General features: G+C 61.2%; 2 protein-coding genes across 2 annotated transcripts; one reads left to right on the top strand and one right to left on the bottom strand.

Annotated features, from left to right (window-relative positions):
• The first annotated feature begins 76 nt into the window (after window positions 1-76).
• Window positions 77-5,387, top strand: C16H16orf96 (chromosome 16 C16orf96 homolog). Its single transcript, XM_074885506.1, has 14 exons — window positions 77-409; window positions 1,823-1,927; window positions 2,251-2,331; window positions 2,788-2,844; window positions 2,964-3,105; window positions 3,443-3,528; window positions 3,733-3,843; window positions 3,950-4,138; window positions 4,221-4,382; window positions 4,610-4,728; window positions 4,926-4,988; window positions 5,072-5,167; window positions 5,231-5,235; window positions 5,329-5,387. The coding sequence occupies exons 1-14, from the start codon at window positions 77-79 to the stop codon at window positions 5,385-5,387; spliced, it is 1,608 nt and encodes a 535-aa protein (XP_074741607.1).
• Window positions 5,388-7,378: 1,991 nt separating this feature from the next.
• Window positions 7,379-15,886, bottom strand: UBALD1 (UBA like domain containing 1). The gene is made up of 3 exons (XM_074885944.1): window positions 15,651-15,886; window positions 9,626-9,685; window positions 7,379-8,526 (listed from the first exon to the last, which is right to left on the bottom strand). Exons 1-3 carry the CDS (start codon window positions 15,756-15,758, stop codon window positions 8,206-8,208), a joined length of 489 nt encoding a protein of 162 aa, XP_074742045.1. The 5' UTR covers window positions 15,759-15,886; the 3' UTR covers window positions 7,379-8,205.

The raw sequence follows: 15,886 nt of genomic DNA on the forward strand, positions 1-15,886 counted from the left end.
GTCCCCGGCCCGGGGCGCCCCTGGGGGGGCTGAAGGCAACATGAATGTCACTATCACGCTAGCAGAGCTGGCGGACATGGCCTTCGGCACAGCCAACGGCGGCAGCCCCCTGGTCCGCAGCCTCCTGCGCGGCCTCCTGGAGCACCTCCATCCGCAGGAGGCCACGGCACAGGTCGGGGAGGACGAGAGGGGTCTCTTGGAGCCCACTGCCAGTGTGGCCGGGGGGAAGCCCAGCTCCCTCCATCAGCAGAGGCGGCCGTGGCTGGGGAGGGCGGAGGGGCAGCCGAGCCACTGCAGCGAGCCCCCGGGCACCGCGGAGCCGCCAGCCCCAGGCAGGGCAGCCACCAAGGAGTGGCAGATGTTGCAGTTGAAGAAGAGGATGGAAGTGACTGAGGAGGGGATGACGAAGGTGAGAAACCACTCTGGATGGAGTCATGCTGCTGCGTTGCTGCTGCTGGGCTGCTGGCTTGCCAGTCTTGCCCTACAGAGTGTCGCAGTGGGGTGTGCCCCATGCCACATCCTGCCCTGCACAGGGTCCTGCCCTGTGCCATGTGCTGCCCTACACAATGTCCTGCTCAGTGTGGCACCCTGTCCCATGCAGCGGCCTTCCCTGTGTGGCATCCTGCCCTACGGTGTCCTGCCCCATGCAGTGTCCTGTCCTACACAAGCACCCTGTCCTACATGGTGTCCTGGCTTATGCCACGTACTGCCCTACGCGATGCACTGCTCTGGGTGGCATCCCGCCTCTCACAGTGTCCTGCCCCATGCAGTGTCCCACCCAACACAGCATCCTGCCACACGCGGTGTCCTGCCCTACACAGTGACATGCCCATGTTACATGTTGTCTTTCCCACTCGGAGTCTAAACTTGAACAGCCCCAGGACCAGGGAGCCCAGTGAAGTGTGGAGGCACCTTTCTGGCTCCAGTGGCCCCAGCTCCACTGTGGGGACTAATTAAAGAGCAGTATTTTATCACAGCCACTGGCCAAAGGTGGTTTCAGTCACTTGTCACCTGTCCCTGGGGCTCCAGTGATACTTGCTCTGAGATTTAGGTCTGTTGGGTCCCATCCTGCCCTGGCAGCTCTGCCTGGGGCCTGGAGTCACCCTGGGCTGGAGCACACAGCCCCCACTCCCCCGGTAGAACAGCAGCCTCCCCGGCAGGCTCCTCAGCCCCTCTGTTCCCTGCGGCACAGCGAGTGGCTGAGCTGTGGCTGACAGCAGTGCTGCCTTGCAGGCAGGCTGTCCCCACACCAAGGCAAGATCCTGTGGGAGACATTGCCATGGCACAAGTTCAAGTTATTTGGCTGTTCAAGTTAGACTCTGAGAGGGAAACACAACATGTAACATCAGAGCCATCTTCCTCGCCTGAGCAGCATGTTGCAGCGCAAGGATGAGTTGGGGTGGCCTTATGCCTTGCTGTCGTCTCCACAAGCAGCATGGGGCTGGCCCACAGCAAACCCAACACTTCTTGAACCCTTGCGAGAGACCTGGCAGCCCCAGGCCAGTCCCATCTCACATGTTGTGACCTTGGCTTTGAGCACAACCACAGAGCAAAGGGAAAAGGTGACAGCACTTTGCCAGGGTGAGGAAGTTGGGAGCTGAGACTCTTGTCCCCTTTGAACATCTTTCACTTCAGTTTGGGGGAGCTCCATGGCCATGGCCATGGTCTGGTCAGATGTGGCTGATGCTGTGGCAGTCCTGTGGGATCCCAGAGACATCTTCAAGTCCCAGTCTTCGCTGCGCACTGCTTAGCCTCCCTTGTCTCCATGTCCCCTGGAGCCCGTGGGGACCCCAGCATCACTGCTCAAACCTGTGTTCCTCAGGTCATGGACATGCTGCAGGAGATGCTCACCACCATCGGCTCCCTGAAAACCACCGTTGAGGGCTTCCAGGAGGAGTTGCAGCTCCTGAAGGACAATTTCCAGAAGGTGCGTGCGCAGAGCTGGGACAGTTGCTGGAGAGCTCTTGGCAGAGGGGTTGGGCTCCCTGGGGACCTGTATGGACAGCAAGGGTGCATGGGGTGACAGGGATGAGGTCCTGAGCTCGAGTGTCCTCCCACCGTGAGGCCAAGCTGGGAGATGTGGGTTCTGCCCTGGGGCCTGGGGGTTTTGGATAGACACTGCCTGCAGCCACAGAGCCCAGCCCTGGCCTAGGCTGGGCGCTGCTGATCCCTGCCTGTCCGTGCTGATGCTGATCCCCACCGCTCCCAACCCCTGAGGATGCCGAACCCCCCAATGCCTCTGTTTAACAGGCTGGTCTGGAGGAAGCGCAAGAGCGGCTGGTGGGGCAGGATGAGCACGGCCACCTCCTGCAGAGCATCCTGAACCAACTGGTGAGTGGGGGGAGCACCGGCAGAGGGACTGGGAGCAAGCATCTGTGGCATGGTGCACAGAGGCACTCAGCACCCAATCCCTAGGACAGTCCCCGAGCTGTCCAGGGTCTGGCTTTGGCAAATCCTTATAGAAAATTCACTCAAGCCTCCCAAGGGCTGCCCTGGCTGCAGTAACCTGCCTGGGCAAGCATCTGGCCCTGCAAGGTTCTTCCGGCAGGGTCCATGTCACCCTCCAGGCCACCAGAGCAGAGACATCTGTCCCTGGGTGCCTCGGTTTCCTGGCCACCTCGACTGCTTTTGTCCCTCCTGCAGTGCCCTGAGAAACCTGTAGGGCTTGTGACAGGATGGTGCTGGGGGTGGTGGCAAGGTCTGGAGTCTCCCTCCCCATCCCATAGACTGCCCAGGCTCTCCCCTCCCAGAGCAGGGCGGAAGGGCTGATTTCTCTCCCGGTTGCAGGTGGAGGTGCATCAGGAGCTGCGCAGGAGCTCTCCCTGCAGGGTGCCTGCTGGCGAGGTGTGTGCAGACTCCCAGGTGCCAGGCTCCTTTGCTGGGGGATGGCAATGCCCCTCAGCTCTGGAATGGCATTGGGGCTTTTCTCTCTCCCCAAAATCTCAGGGGCTGTCTCGTTTCAGAAGCTCTCCAGCCAGGAGCTTGGTCCCAAGGCCCCACAGGAGCTGGCCCATGAAGCCCCATGCAGGCTGAGCTGGCTGCTGGAGCAGCACGAGGCAGAGGGAACCCACGTCAGCTGTCGCGAGAGCCAGCTCCAGCAGCACAGTGAGCACTTACATCCGCACCATACTGGGCCACCACACCAGGTTGTGCCACCAGACCTTTGCCAGGACTGGTGGGTGGTGGGGCCACACTCAGCCATCCCATCTGAGTCCCCAAGCCACTGCAGCCCCCTTGTCCCTCTGCCTTGCTCCCAGCCACGCTGGCATAGCTGGTGGGGATTTGGTCACTGCCCTCTGTGGCACCCTGGTGCTGGCATTGCCTGGCAGCAGTGCCAGGGGGTCTCCACAGCTGTAAAGCCACCTGGCTTTGGGATGGTGCCGTGCTGGGGACCTGTAGGAGCTGGTGCTGCCTGGAACAAAGCTTTGGTGTCTGTTTTCAGCTGACTCAGGGACCTTGGAGGACATGGCTGCCCGACTGGAGAAGGTGCCAAGCGAGATGAGGCACCTTCAGGATGGAGAAGAGAAGGTACCCAGCTGCCCAGGCCTCGGGGGGGGCTGCCCAAGGGCCTGGGGGCTGCAGCCCCACCCCCCACTTGCCGGGAACGCACTGGGGCATCTCCCAGGATGTCCTTGCTAGCCACTCACTGGAGCCACTCATAAGCATACCCTGCCTCGCCCGTGTCCTGCAGCCACCCTGTTTCTCACCCAGGGCCACATTTGTCCTCCTCAGGGGGTGGATTTCAGCAGGGAAGTGCTGGGCCAGGTGGGGCAGCTGCAGGAGCAGTGCACGAGGCTGCAGGAAGCTGTGGAGAGGCTGTGGGGTGACACCAAGGACACCCGGGTGAGCACAGCCCTGGGCTCAGCTCAGGAGTCACTTGTGCCATGGTTGGAATCTGAAAAAGGCTGGGTACACGCTTGCCCAGACCTGGTGCATTCCCACTCCAAAGCGACTCAGTGTGCCAGGATTTTGTGGCTCCACCATGCTGGCGGAGCTGGGGACCAACAATGGTGAGCAGATCCGAGGGAGGCCTAGGGGAGGGTGGGTGGCTGGGGGCACGTGGCAGGCGTGGAGCCTGCGTGGGACGCTGCAGCACCCAGACATGGACAAGGTGCTGCTGGAGCAGGGCTTGGGTGTTGTGAGCAAGAAAAGGCATGTGGGGATGGTGGCAAGGCTGGGGGTCCGCAGGGGATGGCTGACACCATGCGCCCCCTCAGAAGGCAGACATGGCTGCGCTGGAGACCAACGCGAGGCAGGAGGAGCAGCAATATGCCATGGTCCAGCTGAGCGAGATGATGCAGGACCTGCTGCAGAGGATGTTCCTGCTGGAGCAGGACAGGCAGAAAGGCCTGGAGAAGTTCCTCAGGGAGATGGACTCCAAGGTAACAGTGTCACCCAGGGAGGGTTGTGAGGATGGAGGGATGCACCAGGCCAGGGAGCACATCCCTGTGTGGGGAGGGTGAGCCCTGAATCTGTCAATGCCAAGAGATAATCGTCCTTGTGCCATGGCTGGCCATGTGTCCCAGGGTGTCCCCTGTGTCCCTCAGGGGCAACAGCATCCCTCAAAATGGGCTTGGTGTCCCAAGGAGATCCCCTGCCCTCCCTGCAGCTGGACCGTGCGGTGCTGGCTCCCCTGCAGGCACAGCTGGAGCAGGTGTGGAGGCTCAACCAGCAGTGCCTCTGCCAGGGACCCTGCTGCGGTGCCAGCCGTGCTGCTGGCTTCAAGAGGTGAGGGCTGCTGGGTCTCATCCTATCCCATCCTGTCCCACCTTGTCCCCCTTTGTCCTCTCCTGTACTGCCCCATCCCCTCCCATCCTGCCCTGCCTGTCCCATCCACACCCTGCCCACGGGGTGCTGGCCACCCATGGGACCTCACACAGTCCCTGGGGTGCTGGCGGGGCACTCATCAGCCCCCCCTGCTGCAGGCAGCTCTTTGATCCAGTGAAGTGCATCTCCTGCGACAGACCCCTGGCCATGGCCCCGGCCCCGTGAGTAGTGTGCAGCCCCCCCGGACAGACCCCCACGCTCATTTCTACTAGAGACCGCTGCCCCTTCACATCCTCATCTGCAGGCACTTGGTGACCATTCGAAAGGACAGCCAGCTCCTCCAGCCCCAGCCAGCCAGCGCCGGCGGCTCCAACTGCCTGGCACAGCAGCTGCCGGGGAGGTGAGGCTTGCCAGGCACCACCATGTCCCTCCCTCTCCCTTTGGGGTCCCTCTCCCTGGGCAGGAGGGGTAATGTAGGTGCTCCCTGCCCAGGGAGAGCAAAGGGAGTGGTAGAGCCAGCCGGGGTCCTGTGAGTCCTGCCAGGCCACTGTCCACCTCCAGCTCCCTCGTCACCCTCTGTTCCTGCGGACACCCTGCAGACTTTGTCTGCAAGAACGTAAGCCCCTGTCCCTGCGTGTCCCCATGCTCTGGAAACCCACCAAGCCCATCTGGGCTGGGACAGTGGGAGTGCTGCGGGCTGGGCGCAGCCTCAGGGCACCTCCAACTCACTGGCTGCTCTTCCCTCTAGGGAGAAGTGGATATTTTGGGCATCAACAGGGTCATCTACAAGGGCAGGCTGGGCTCACCAGCTGCCAACAGGACTGTCACCATGGACAAGGACTTCCCAGGTAGGGCAGCAGCCCCGGGGCACCGCATTAGCTCCACCCAGGCTGTGCAGCCACCTGCACTGGTGTGTCCCACTGTCAGTGCCTGGGATGGCTCAGTGCCCCACCGGGGCTGAGCCACCAGCAGCTTTGCACCTCCCTGTGCTAAGTGTCTCTGTTTCTCACCCCGAAGCAACAAAATCCCCCCAGCCCCACTGCCAGCACAGCACAGAGAAGATGCACCGCATCCCCAAGTATGGCAGCCACTACGTGTCCCCATACTCATGTGAGCACCTGTCCTGGGTGTCCCCTGGGCCACTGGCCCTGCCACGTGGGCTCAGCCTGCTGCCGAGCACTCCCCAGGGGACTCCCGGGGGTGCTGCTGGGGGTGTCGTGCCCCATGCAAGGCTCTTTGTCCTGCATTGCAGGTGCTGCCATGCGGACGAAGACGAGCATCTCGAGGGGCCAGTGGCAGGCTGGCACTGGTGGCAGCAGGACAGCAGGGGTCTGAGCCGGACAGGGAGCGGGGAAATGTCGTGGGGATCTGGGGAGGGGACAGGTGTGCCAGGGCTGCTCTGCCTGGCCTCAGGGGACAGTGGGATGGGGACAACACTGCCCTGGCAGCTGCTCATTGCAGCAGGGTAACACTGCAGGCCATAAAGATGCTCCCTCCTCCATTGCCTCTCCTGAGCAGTCTCTGGGCTCATGGGGACATAAGGGGTGTCCTTGGGGACTCAGCGATCACAGCCTGATGCTTTTGGGCTGTGCCATGTCCCTGTGAGCTCCCTCTGACCAGTCAGATGTTCAGGTCTGTGGCTGGGCCCTGGATTCTCCAACCCTATGGCTCCTGGTGGCCGTGGGACAGTCACAGGCAGGCTCCCCTCCCCAGCACCTAGGTCTCCACGCAGCTTCAGCTGTTTCACAGGCAGCACCTCCCTCCACAGTTGGGGACAGATCCCTTCTCAGTCTCCCCTGGGCAGGCTCTGTGCTGCACACAGACTGTCCCCACTCCCAGAAGGACTCCACACTGGCCTCAATGCCCTCAGGCCACCACAGCTGGGACACGAGGCCCACGGCCCTGGCTTGCTCCAGATGCCACCAGCTTGGCCCAGTCCACCACAGTGGAACAGGACTGAGGCACACAGCTCCGGCACAACCCCTCGCAGGGAAGCTCCCAAGGGCCAGCACCAGCTTCAGCGCTTGCTCCCAGCCTCTGCTGAGGCTGTACAAGAGGCAGCCTGGGCAAAACCATCACTCCTACAATGTTTATTTTAGCCACACAAATAAGAGATTGAAATTCAATTACTGACTGGTAAGCGCAGGGATGCAGGGGCACAGCCTCACAGCGAGAGGGCTCAGCAGGGATGGCGACCTCCAAGGGACCTGGCCCCTGTCATCTGGTGAAGAGGGGATAGGAGCCAGGTCACAGCAAGACACCCAGGACCTGTGGGTGTCACGCAGGGAGCCCGAGGTCTCACTGCAGCCCTGCCATTGGCCTGCCCCTGGCTCCTGGTGGGGTCTCGCACCCACAGCTGATGTGGTGGGGCAGCCAGCAGAGCCAGGCTGGCTTCTGCTGGGGCTGAGCCCTGGCCTGCACCTGGCCAAAGGCAGCTGGCAGTCACCACACAGTGGGGACAGGGTGTTTGGAGCAGCACACCTACAGCCAGCCCCAGCTCAGAGACACGGCATGCACAGAGCCACCTGGAGAGGGGATCCTGAAACACCCCGGCCCCAGGCCGGCCTTCCCCGTGTCCCACTGCTGCTGCAAACGAAGCAAAGACACAGGGTTCAAAGCAGAAGAGCATGTATTGCAAGCGGCTGCGGCACATCCGGAGAGACTTCCAGCCGCCGGGAGAAAAGAACAGAGGGGTTAAAAACGATCCCAGTCTCTAGGGTTACACTGTGTCATGCAAACAGCCCCGGGGCAAACCCCATCCCAGGAGGGTGAGGGGAGGGTGTGCTGGCCCAGCCGGGCCACCCCTGGCTCACGCCCTGCTCCCCATCGCCAGGGCTGGGCGAGGGGCCAGGCACCTTCCCCAGAGCCGGTGCCCCCCAGCCCTGCTCACCAGCAAGCACGGCGCATGCGGGGTGGAGGCTGTGGCTGAGCAGGAACAGCCCTTGCTCTCTCTCCGCCCCCCCCCCCCTTACAAAAACCAAGCCGTGTGGGATGTTTGCCCCCCACCCAGTCAAGTGGGGCCAAGGGATGGGGGGAAACACTCAGGCACAACCCACTCTGCCAGGTGGGGTGGCCCAGGGACCGTGAAGAAGGGACCTCCTCTGTAAATGTCACTCGCATGCAAACTCCGGTGTCCCAAGAGAGGAGGGGGTGCTCCCTCCCCGAGAGCCCGGCAGCGGCGGGGTCCCAGGCAGAGGCCAACACCAGTCCTGCATCCCACGCAGCCTCCCGCTGTCTCTGGGGAGCTCTGTTCAGCTCGAGGACAAGTAAAAACTACTTCAAACCAAACCCATGCAAGGCAGCTATTTGCTCGTGTGTCTCGGCAGCTGCCAGACGCCCTGGCAGCAGAGTTCCTCTCCTCTTCGGGGAGGGGGAAAAAAAAAATATATATATATTTATACGCAGGGGTCCCCGCCGCGTTCGCTCTCTGCCGCGGCCTCATCTCTCTGCTTCCATGGTCACGTTGGCCTTCTGTTCTGCCGTGGCCTGCTGGGAGACGGCGGCTGGCCAGCCCGCGGGCTGCGCCGGGGGGGCCGGAGTCCACATGCTCTGCTGCTGGCCAGGGGGCGAAGCTGCGGGCCAGGCGGGGTTGAAGGCCCCATGCTGGGGCAGCGGCGGGGCCGGGGGCGGTGGGGAAGTCGCCATGGAGGCCACGGGGCTACTGCTGTTGAAGCTCTCGGAGGCCTTGAGGCGGGAGAACATGGTGAGGGCGTCAGGGAAGTTGGGCGGTGTGGCCGGCGTGTTGGCGGGAGTGCACATCTGCAGGAAGGAGACACGGGGTCAGGCGTGGAGGGGGAGTCTCCACCTTCTGCCTCCCACCAGGGCCCAGCACAAGACCCCTCTGCCCCCACTGCTGTGGCACAGGGAGCTCTGGCCCTGCGCTCTGCTGACGATGCTGCCTGCAAGCAGCAGTTATTTAAGGCTCTGAAGACTAATGCTGTGGTGAGAGCTCCTGTCAGAGGGCCCAGACAGGACCCCGCTGCGCCTGCTCCTGGGCCCAGGCAAGTTGGGGACTCCCTCTACCCCACGACCTGTTGGTGCCACCCTTGGCGTGCTGCTTTCTGGCTCAGCAGGTGCAAGGCTGAGGCTCAGCTCCCACCCCACGACAGACTGGGCATGCTCAGGCCCTGCCGGGCACTCGCTCCGCATACTGACTGCATGCTCCAAATCCCCAATTGTTCTGGAGAGTCAAATGAGGCCACGGCAGCCAGCAAATCCCTAAGACACATCTGCCCAAGCAGATTACAGGCTGCCAGGCCACGAGAGTTAAGGGACCAAGTCTGGGGACAGCTGGGAGAAAGCAGAGGCAGGCAGCACCCATGCGCGTGCATGCTCTCTCGTGTTTACACACACCCAGACGCTGTGCACACCATACTAGAGGCACACTCCAGTGAGGCTCCAGGGGTTTGCACACTCAGTCGCTCCAGCAAGCACACAAGGACTCATGTATGCAGCTGGTCTGTGGGGTGAAGAGCATGCATGTATCTGCACATGTGTTTACACAGCCTACACCGGGCTGGTGCTCCAGGCTCCCTGAGCCTCTCTCTGCCACGCTGGGGCTGACGTGGACTACTGGCCATGGCCAAAACATCCTCCATCAGTCCATCCCCAACCCCTCTGCAGGGTTCTGAGGGCACTCCCAGACCTACTGTCCCACCATGTAGGACAGGCTATGCCACTCCCGGCTGCTCTCCAGGAAAATCTTCCTTGGCAGGCAGCTCTGCCAGTGCCGGCCAGACCTCCCTGCCTGCCCTCCCGGAGCTGTGAAGCAGCGAGCTGGGCATCAGCAACAGCCCGATGCACCCGCCAGCTGGTGCTGTGCCCCAGGCGAGCACTGGAGAGGTGAGAAAGCACTTACCATCTGATGGTGGTGGCTGTAAGGGATGTTTGTTTCTTGGAAAAAAGCACTGAGAGCAGTCTGGGGAAAAAAAAAAAAAAAGAGAAGGAAGATGATGTTACCACCAGCACGCAAACTGGGCACCCACCTCATCTCTGCACACAATGTCAGGGCTTTACAAGACCTCAAAATGATCCAAAACAGGCCCTAGGGGGGGCTGGACTGTGCTCACAGCCCCCTTGCCTGCACAGGAGAGTGCTGTGCGCAGCTGCTCCCACGTCCCCAAGCAGGGACCCCCGCGCCTGCCGCCTGCTTGCACCAGGGCAGGCGGCAATCACGCGTATTTGGGATCACCGTGCTCATTGCTGAGAAGCGGCCGCTGCTGGAGCAGACCCCGGCAGGTGTTTCACAACTCACAGCAATGCTCCACAACCACTGCTTGCGCAGAGAGGAGGGAAACCAAATCCAAACCCAGCAGGGGAAGCCCAGTAGGAACCGGTTAGATGCACGTCCTTAACAGGACAAGATCACGGTCACCATATTTTCACTGGGAGACCCCCAGGGCTGGGGTTGCAACAGGCAGCCCACCTTATACACCAGAGCATTTCCAGTTCAGTGACAGGCAGGGTACGGTTATGACTGACATCATTTTGGTTAGCTTCCAGTTCAGACCAGTAATAATCTGGTAAATGCCAAAGGCATGTAAGAGGACAAGGGGGGTTGCAGGGAGGAAACACCAGGAGCACAGGCTGGCCAGGAAGGCAGACACCCAGCCTGGGTCTGGGAGGAGCAGAGGCAGCAGGAGCTCTGGGGGCACACAAGACTGGGCTGTCGCAGGACAGGCGAAGGTGAAGCTGACCTCTGTTTTCTACCAGGCTTTACCTGAGTTAGGGCTAGAAAGTGATGTTTTGATTCAGTTGCAGATCAGACTTGATAGAATGTTAAAGAATTGGTTCGGATTCACTTCTGGTTGGAGGAAAAGCCCCCATCAACCCCCATTCAGTCCCCTCCCCAGAGGCAGCCTGGCCTGCAGGTCTACAAGCTGGGGTGTGAGGCACAGGGCTGCAGCCAGGCGCTGCCACACCACCCAAGACCCTTCCCGCAAGCCAGTGATTAGGGTTACCCAAGCTACTAAAAAAAAAAAAGAAGCAGAAAAATCCGGAAAAAGCAGAGGTAGGTTGTAGCAAACCCTGCACAACTGCAGTAGCCACAGTCCTACCATCACACACACACTCCTGTATCCCATCCAGGGATGGGATGAACAATGGCGAGTCAGCTCAGTTCACTGATCGGATGGAAAACTATTCTGGCCCCAAACACCCAGGCTGGCAGGCCCTGGAAAGGTGAAGGGGCTGTGCTCGCCCCAGTGGGGAGCTGGAGAGCTGGTGCCAGCCACTCACAGCAGGGTTTATGGCTTCCTGGCTAAACAGGGGTAAACTATTGGCCAGACCAGGTGGCAGTGAGGAGCAATGTCTGCAAACAATAATCCAGACCTGGGTGGGGGAAGCAATAGCTGCTTTAGAGTCTGGCAGCTCCCAAACCTCAGAGGGAGCATGCAATAGCTGGGCTGGCAAGGCTCTTCCCCACAATAGCTGCATTTCTCTGTCTGCATTTAATAACACAGTACCCAAACCCTGCACCCAGCCAGGCTGCGACCCGAGAGCACTCACAGACAGGACCTGCCAGATTTCAGCAATGTCCATACAGCAGGAAGAGGGTCTGTGGCCCCAGAGACCAGCTCTGAACAGGCCCGCACACGTCTACGAATCAAGGAAAGGTCCGACAGACACAGATGCTTCCGAGGCAGCGACACTCCCATCACCATGCTACCCTTTGTCCCGGGTGAGGTCTGATGTCAACACCCACAGGCCCTATCACTCAGACACAGGAAGGATCGTGATAAGAAACGGGGGTAACGGCAAACGGGAAGCACAGGCTGAGGTGTGGGCACAGCCAGATACCATAAGCTGATTAAATCTGCTCTGTGCTCCTGTTTTCCAAGTGGCCTCATATCTGGGACTGTGCCATCAGCAGACGGGGCAGAGAAGGTCCCTGCTGTCCCCCTGAGCCGCCCACCGATCCCTGATAAAGCTGGGATGAAAGCCGTGACCTGGGTGGAGGAAGCACTCCACCACTGCAGGCCCCTGTGCATAAAACGCTGTGTCTCCTCCCCTCCACCTGCCCCTTTCCAAGTGTGGCAAAAACCCCTCTGCCCACCACAATGTCCACTGCCCACAAGGAATGGTCTCCCATCAGGACCCAGGACCTGCAGCAGCCCCAACCCAGGTGGGCGAGAGGCCAGCACACTCACCCCCTTGGTGGCACAGGGTGCCAGGGCCACACATACAACCAAAGCTGCTGATGCCACCTGGTCTTCAGCCAGTGTCACAAGTGCCAGGGGAAACCGGTGCAACAGCAAAGCCAATTAAGGCTCTTCTGCTTGAGAAGGAGCCCGAGCTGCAGCTCAGCCCTGACCCTGGACCAAAGGCCCCATGGCCCTAGGTGTGAGTGGGAAGAGGGCAGCCCTGCAGCCACTGCCTGGCCACGCTCGGCAGGCAACCAGGCCACTGCATCCTCCCCCCCCCGCCCCCGATGCAAAACCAGGAGCTTTGCAGGAGGCGGATCACACAGAGATCCTACCAGGGTGCCAAGAGAGGCCTGTAGTGACCAAGTCAGAGGGAGGATGGCTGCAGAGACCAGGTGGGGAGGTGAATGCAAGGAGACCTGGGCGCTGAGCAGAATAAGCTCAGCCTGGAAGAGTGGGATACCCAGGCCTCTGCAGTTGCTCAGATGGGACCCCGGGTGCTGCTCAATCCCCTGCCCATTGCTGCCCAAGCTGCACTTGCGCCCGCTCCCAGCTGCATGCGTGAGCTGCAGCTGCTGCCAGCACAGGGAGTCCACGGTGCTAGAGCAGCCCTGGGGGCACTCTGCCCTTGAGCCAGAAAGGAAAGGGGCTCGATAAAACATAAATACATCGGAAGAGGAAATCCAACCATGAACACAGTGAGTAGAGCCAGATGCCTGCTCCTCCTCTTGTTCCCCACATACAACCTCACTACACTGAACAGAGACCGACACTTCGCACCAGGAAAAAGGAAGGAATGGGTGTTTTTTTTAAAGCTGATGTCTTCTAATCCTTCCCAAGCAACTACAGGGGCAATCAGCGCATTACAAAGCTGAACAATACTCTTCTACCTGGGAAGGACCCTGATCCACTGCTCAGCCCAATGTGAGACTGCAAACTCTGAAATGTCTCCCTCTCTCAAAAAGCCAGCACCTGCAGCCCCGGAGGCTGACTGCCAGCCTTCACCCGGAGACACTCCAAGTTGCTTTCTTCAGCCTGTAAACCTCCCCCTCTGATCAGCCATGGCACTGCTCCAGCTGCCAGAGGGCTGGGCTGGCACGGCCGCTCCTGCTGGCACCCACCGCAGCTGTCCCTGGAAGCACAGCAGAGCTCCCGGCACTGCAAGAGCTGTAAACTACGCCGGGTGTGCCACAAGAAAGCCTGCCCCGGGTCCCTGAGAAACAGGAGTGGAGTCACTGCGAGTGGGAGAGGCAATCCACAAGCTACCCACAAACTGCCCGGTTCCCCAGGGATGGAGGGGATGCAAAATAAACGGCTTGCTTATGACGCCCCTGAGTACGGTACAAGCTCTGATCAGCTTGTGCCGCATCGAAGGCAGCTGTATCCCCAACAGTTTCCTGCTCACTGTCCTGGATCACGTTCCTTCCCCCCAGACAAACTCCGGGTCTGCCAGGGCCAGCAGGACAGCATGCACAGCAAACCCTCTCTGCCACCCCCACTAGCCACAACAGCCCCAGAACAGCCCCAAAGCAGCATGAGCCCAGGAAAGCGGTCCCAAAACATCAGCATCCCACCAGTCCAAAGCTGTCTGCATTTCACAGTGGCCTCCCTCTCCCTCCTGCCGGTGACCCAACACACCATGCCTCCTGCTCCCTGTCTGGCTGTCACAAGCAGCGAGCAGGGCATGTGCCCACGTAGGAAAGGTCCTGGGTAGGGCGGATGGATGCCAGGAGCACCCTGGCACAGACCCAGGTGAACCCAGCTCCTGCTGTCTTGTCACCAGCCCGTCTAGGTCGCATTGGCTCTGCTGTGCAGAACATCTCTCCCCACCGTGCTCTTACAGGGAGGAGCAATGTCCCCAGGGTGCACGCGGACTGTTCCGACTCACACTGCACCCCTGGAGCAGCACTTTGAATCCAAGGAGACTATGAGTGAAGACAGCATAAATTACCACTGAACTTGCCCGAACTCCACCAATTTATACCCACTGCAGATGCAGGGCCAGCCAGCAAATGGGTGCCGCACTAGAATAGCAAAAGCCTCAGAGTATCACAGGCAAGAGGTGAGAGCACGCTGGAGTCAGGAGACACCTCCCCAGCACAGCTCCCCGAAGAAGGCATGCCCAGCGGCCATTTTGCAAAGGCAATTATCTGACCGTTGCACCAAAAGTGAGTGGGAACATGGTAACTGCTCATCGCGGCGCGTTTGTTTACAGCTGAGCTTCCTCTGAGTCATGTGAGTGCCAAGCCGGCAGGAGACGGCTGTTTGTACTTGTGCAACTCGCCAAACGGTGGCAAAGTTCTGCAAAAAGCCTTTTGAAAGAAAAGTTAAACTTTTGTCATCCGTTCCCAGCTGTTTTGTGACACGCACGGAGGTGGTGGAAGTGGATCCCACCCGTCCCAGAGGGCCACTGTCAAACTGTATTAGTAAACAAAACCCAGAGTGTGTTACACATGCAACACGTCCACCACCAACGGTGCTCTGTCAGTGAACTGTGGTATTTATTGAACGGGCACGGCAGAGGGGAACACCGGCTCGGCTTTCCGCACACCCCCCCTCCCGCTCCCTGGCCACGCACGGCTTGACTTTGAATGCCTCTTGGCCTCTGGTTTAGCATCTGGAAATCCTGCGACTGCACGCAGACTGCATGGCGATGAACAGCCTCCGCACCCGATCCACCCGACAGCCCTCACGTTACAGCACGACCCCCGAATAACGTCTAGGAGGGCTGGCCCGGGACCCCCACCCATCCGGGCTGTGCGCGCTGAAGGAGGGGTGCCCTAGCCACAGGCGTGAACACAAACTGAACCTCCTGCTCTCCAGCCTGACTCAGACCTCCTCCTGCATCACAAAACAGACACTTCAATTACAAAGGTGCCATTAGCGTCAAATCCATCAGCTCCAGACTAGAGAGCTGCTGGGGCTGCAGAAGGGAAAAAAAAAAAAAAAATTCCTATTTAGAAAGAGCTTTGCTTGCTACAGCCGCCGCACTCCCTTTGCTCCCTGCGCTTTCGCTCCGGGGTTCTCTGGAGAAGCAGAGCACTCACAAAGGCTGCCGGGGAGCTCCCCACCCGCAACCCCTGCCCCACGCGTGACGTTAACCCCTGTCGATGCCACGGAGTACCCTGCCCGCGAGCAAGAGAAAAAGGCATCTGGAGCTAGAAGAGCTTTGACCTACAAAGTCTCCTCTCCCACGGCTGCCTGAGGACTCAAACTCTCCGAGGCAGGGACGTGGGAAAGGCTGGGCTGGGGTTTTCCAGTCCACGGCCACGCGGGAGGGTTGGGGCGTGGGGGGGGGGCGCGGGGAGGAGCGCTGCCCGGAGCCGGCCGGGGGGGGGGCGGCGGGAGGAGACCTCGGCGCCTCCGGCCTTTCCGCGGTCCGGAGTGGGGCCCCGGCGAGCGGCGGGCCCTCGCTCCGCACCCACCCGCGCAGCGTGGCTCGCCGTTTCCCCGCCCCCCGCATCCCGCGTGGGGCCCACGCTCGCCCGGCGCTCGGGCAGCCGCCCCACGCGAGCACACCAAGGCCCTACCCCGCCGCGGGGGCTGAGCGCGGCCCACGCCACGCGGCCCACGCCGCCGCGCGGGTGGGAAGGCGGGGAAGGGCGGGGGGGGCAGCGGCGTACCGGGCCGGGCGGGCCCCACGCTCACCGCGCTGCCCAAACCCACCGGCTACCCCCTGCGCGGGGACCCGCTCCGAGCGCTCAGCGGGGTCCGGGGCCGGTACCGGGGCGGCGGCCTCACCTCGAACTGCCAGTGGGCCGCCTGCAGCAGCTGCTTGGCCTGGTCGGCGGCGCAGCCAGCCGCCAGCACGAACTGGTTGATCATCACCTGGTGCTTGAGCTCGTCCATGGCCCCGGCCGCCCGCCGCCGCCGCGCCCAGCCCGCCGCGCCGCGCCGCCCCCCGCCCTCACGGCGCCGCCACCATGGCGGAGCCGGCGCGGCTCACGCCAATGTTTACTGGGCACTGACTCACGGCG

Source organism: Strix uralensis, chromosome 16, assembly GCF_047716275.1.
Source record: "Strix uralensis isolate ZFMK-TIS-50842 chromosome 16, bStrUra1, whole genome shotgun sequence".
NCBI classification, from domain to species: Eukaryota; Metazoa; Chordata; class Aves; order Strigiformes; family Strigidae; genus Strix; species Strix uralensis.

Excerpts from the sequence above, each read along its gene's own strand:
- C16H16orf96 (XM_074885506.1), top strand. The coding sequence starts at position 77 with ATGGCCTTCGGCACAGCCAACGGCGGCAGCCCCCTGGTCCGCAGCCTC. Across the intron at positions 2,845-2,963 it reads GCAGGGTGCCTGCTGGCGAG|AAGCTCTCCAGCCAGGAGCT; the intron begins GTGTGTGCAGAC and ends GTCTCGTTTCAG. Across the intron at positions 3,529-3,732 it reads TTCAGGATGGAGAAGAGAAG|GGGGTGGATTTCAGCAGGGA; the intron begins GTACCCAGCTGC and ends TGTCCTCCTCAG.
- UBALD1 (XM_074885944.1), bottom strand. The coding sequence starts at position 15,758 with ATGGACGAGCTCAAGCACCAGGTGATGATCAACCAGTTCGTGCTGGCG. Across the intron at positions 9,686-15,650 it reads CGGCCCACTGGCAGTTCGAG|ACTGCTCTCAGTGCTTTTTT; the intron begins GTGAGGCCGCCG and ends TTTTTTCCCCAG. Across the intron at positions 8,527-9,625 it reads ACAGCCACCACCATCAGATG|ATGTGCACTCCCGCCAACAC; the intron begins GTAAGTGCTTTC and ends TCCTTCCTGCAG.